Below are 3,023 nucleotides of genomic sequence, written 5' to 3'. Positions count from 1 at the left end.
AAACTCCAAAGAAATGTACCAACAGCGGAATCCTAGCACCACCCATGTTAGGGTCGGTCATACCACACAGTTTCCTGTGCAGTAGAATTATTAGCTCGAGGGAAACGTCCGATCGTATATTGAAATTGTCAAATTTGTCTACCAATATCTCGTCAGACGAAGACTTCGTCAGAGCCTCAAAATCAAACAAAAACACTAATTCTGATATTTTTACACCGTCAAAGACTCAAAATCAAACAAAAACACGGGCGCCCACTAAAGTGGAAAATAGGAATATCAATTCCCAATATAAGATCCGCCTTGCTTCCAGCTTCACTGTAACAGGACATCTCCTGTTGAGACTTGAACGGCTAGCTTTGTATGTTGACAAGTAAAATCTAACCGTGTTGAAAATATATTTACAATTTTAATAGACATAAATTTAAAGAGACCATTTTTATGTTATTTATCTGTTTGTATATAAATATTAAAAACATAAAAATATATTTGATACTAGTTACTATGTTTAATTGATAAATAGATAGTTTTTATTTATTTTTTATTTTTTATTATTAGTGTGTTTAATAATTAAATAAATAAAACAAAATCTTTAAAATTTATTTGTAGTAAAATTTTGGCAAAAATTAAAAAATAAAAAATAAATAAAACATGTTCCTCTCCAACATTAGCACCCTCTTTTTTATTTAAAAGATGTAATAATAGTCCTTTTTTTTTTTAAAAGATACAATAATAGCCCTTAGATCTGATAACAGGAGATGTCCTGTTACTTTGCAACTAGAGGCAAGCCGGATCCACCAATATATACGGGAAAGGGTTAACTTGCAATATCAGTAATTGAATTTTTATGTTTTTATAATTTGAGATATCAATTTTTAACTCTCACGTAATCATACTTGAATTTTAAGAAAATCGCAATTAGGTACATCTATTAATTTGTTGTCGAAAAATTAACGACAAGATTGACACGTGTCCTACACCAAGTTTAATACTTTGATTAGTTGACACAAATATTGAAATCATGTGCTAACTAGTCAAAGATTACATATGACTTCATGTTAATTTTTTAATACAAGATGAGTTTTGTTATTGTCATCCTAACATATAATATACTTTATTTTTTTTAAAATTTTATTCTTTATAAACTATTTGAGTTTTTCTACTTATGGTTTATACACCTTGTATTTGTAAAAGAAAAAAATAAAAAATTATATATAATATATGGTATGTAAAGATGAGAAGTGACACAAAAAAATCGACAAGTGTAACAAATTGGAAATTGAAAAATCAATTTTAGCATGTTCACTTCCACACGCCAGAATTAAATTCCAAGTCCCACACACTTATTTAAAAGTAAATAAAAAAAAAAAAAAAGACCCAAAAAAAAATAATAATAATAAATGCCATCTAATTCCTTGTGCCCGCAAGCAGACGGTAAGTCCCTTGGACCTTCCGCGTTAGTTCAAAATTTCGAACAAACACAGAAACCACGTACGTGTTTCTGTCTTCCTTCTCTAGACTTAAGTCGACAGTTTCCTCCCTTAAAACGTCTATAAAAGCACATTACCCCCGTTATCGACATTACTCCAAAACATTGGGAATTCAGAGACCCAGTAAATCGTACGTTCAATATCACTAATTCGCAGATACGCAAACCTCACGTAGGCTTTCGCCGGCTGCTAATTACAATATATTTATTTCTTCGATCGACATGTTTAGCATGGCATCCAGCACCCTTGAGATCACGGTGATCTCCGGTGAAGATATAAGAAACAACCGGAAACCCGTCAAGAAGAATGCTTTCGCCGTAATCCGAACGGATTCGCAGCCCCTCTGCAGAACGGAGATGGACAAGGACGGCGGGAGCTACCCCTACTGGAATGAAAAGCATAACGTGGAAATCCCACAGCATGCGCGGTTTATAACCGTAGAGGTACAATGTAAGACCTCCGCCGGGGACAAAACATTGGGGATGGCAAGGATTCCGGTGTCAGATTTCGTCGGAGGTTTTGTGCCGCAGAGTTATCTGCATTTTTTGAGTTACAGATTGAGAAACAGTAATGGGGAGCGGAATGGGATTATCAATGTCTCTGTAAAGGCAAAAGTCCCAGAATATGCAGCCTCATTGTGTTCGAGTACTGCCACCACCATTGGAGTACCTTTCGGGAAGACATCGTGTTATGGAGGGGTTGTCCCTGGCGTTCCTGTTGGTGTCCCTATCATGAAACAGTACTATCAAGGCTAGGAAATTACCATATTAATATTTTTTCTTCTAGGGAATTGAAGATTATTAATCATTGTTTGTGTAATTGATCAATAAATTTATACAATCTATTCATTTAAAAAAATAGAGAATGAATATTTCGATCAACAATATAGCATATGTTATTTTTCCAAAATTAAAATAAAGAATAACGTGGATAATTATTCGTTTTGATGAACATAAGGACGAGAATATAATATACAACATTTTAAAGAAGACTAGGGTGCATGCGTGAGATGATCGATATGATCTATATATTAATGGTTGTCATCACGATCAGATAGCCAAAAGACTTGCGTGTTTCCTACATAATTTGCATACAAAGTCGACTCATATTACCAAATTAAGCATAGCCAACTAATTCACTACATGAAAAGCTAACATTTCTCTACCACTAAGACTACTCTAATTTCTTTATGGTTCGGTTTTGTTTGTTTTGTTTTGTCATTTTCATTTTCATCAGTAATCTGCTTACTTCATATGTGATAAATTTCTCTTTGCTTTTTTTAAACCCTTATGGTTTCACTCAAGTGGTAAAGGACTTGAGCTTGAAGGTATGCTTCCCCATGTCTAAAATTCAAATCTCCTTAAATGTAAACAATCTCTAAGTATTATCTGATTAGGAAATTTTCGCTTGAATTAAATCTCTCTTTGCTTTTAACACTCATTTTAGAAGCAAAGCAGGTAGGACTGGTATAAAAACAAGCAAATTAGATTTAACAGCAGATATTGAGATCTTTGGAAATATCTATATATATATAGG

The 3,023-nt window shown here is 33.3% G+C and overlaps 1 protein-coding gene across 1 annotated transcript; it reads left to right on the top strand.

Moving 5' to 3' along the window:
- Positions 1-1,568: 1,568 nt before the first annotated feature.
- LOC122301730 (BON1-associated protein 2-like) lies at positions 1,569-2,368 on the top strand. Its single transcript, XM_043113118.1, has one exon. The coding sequence runs from the start codon at positions 1,709-1,711 to the stop codon at positions 2,240-2,242; it is 534 nt and encodes a 177-aa protein (XP_042969052.1). The 5' UTR covers positions 1,569-1,708; the 3' UTR covers positions 2,243-2,368.
- The last annotated feature ends 655 nt before the right edge of the window (positions 2,369-3,023 follow it).

This window comes from Carya illinoinensis, chromosome 1 (genome assembly GCF_018687715.1).
Source record: "Carya illinoinensis cultivar Pawnee chromosome 1, C.illinoinensisPawnee_v1, whole genome shotgun sequence".
NCBI classification, from domain to species: domain Eukaryota; kingdom Viridiplantae; phylum Streptophyta; class Magnoliopsida; order Fagales; family Juglandaceae; genus Carya; species Carya illinoinensis.
This window is presented reverse-complemented; position numbering and strand designations above follow the sequence as displayed.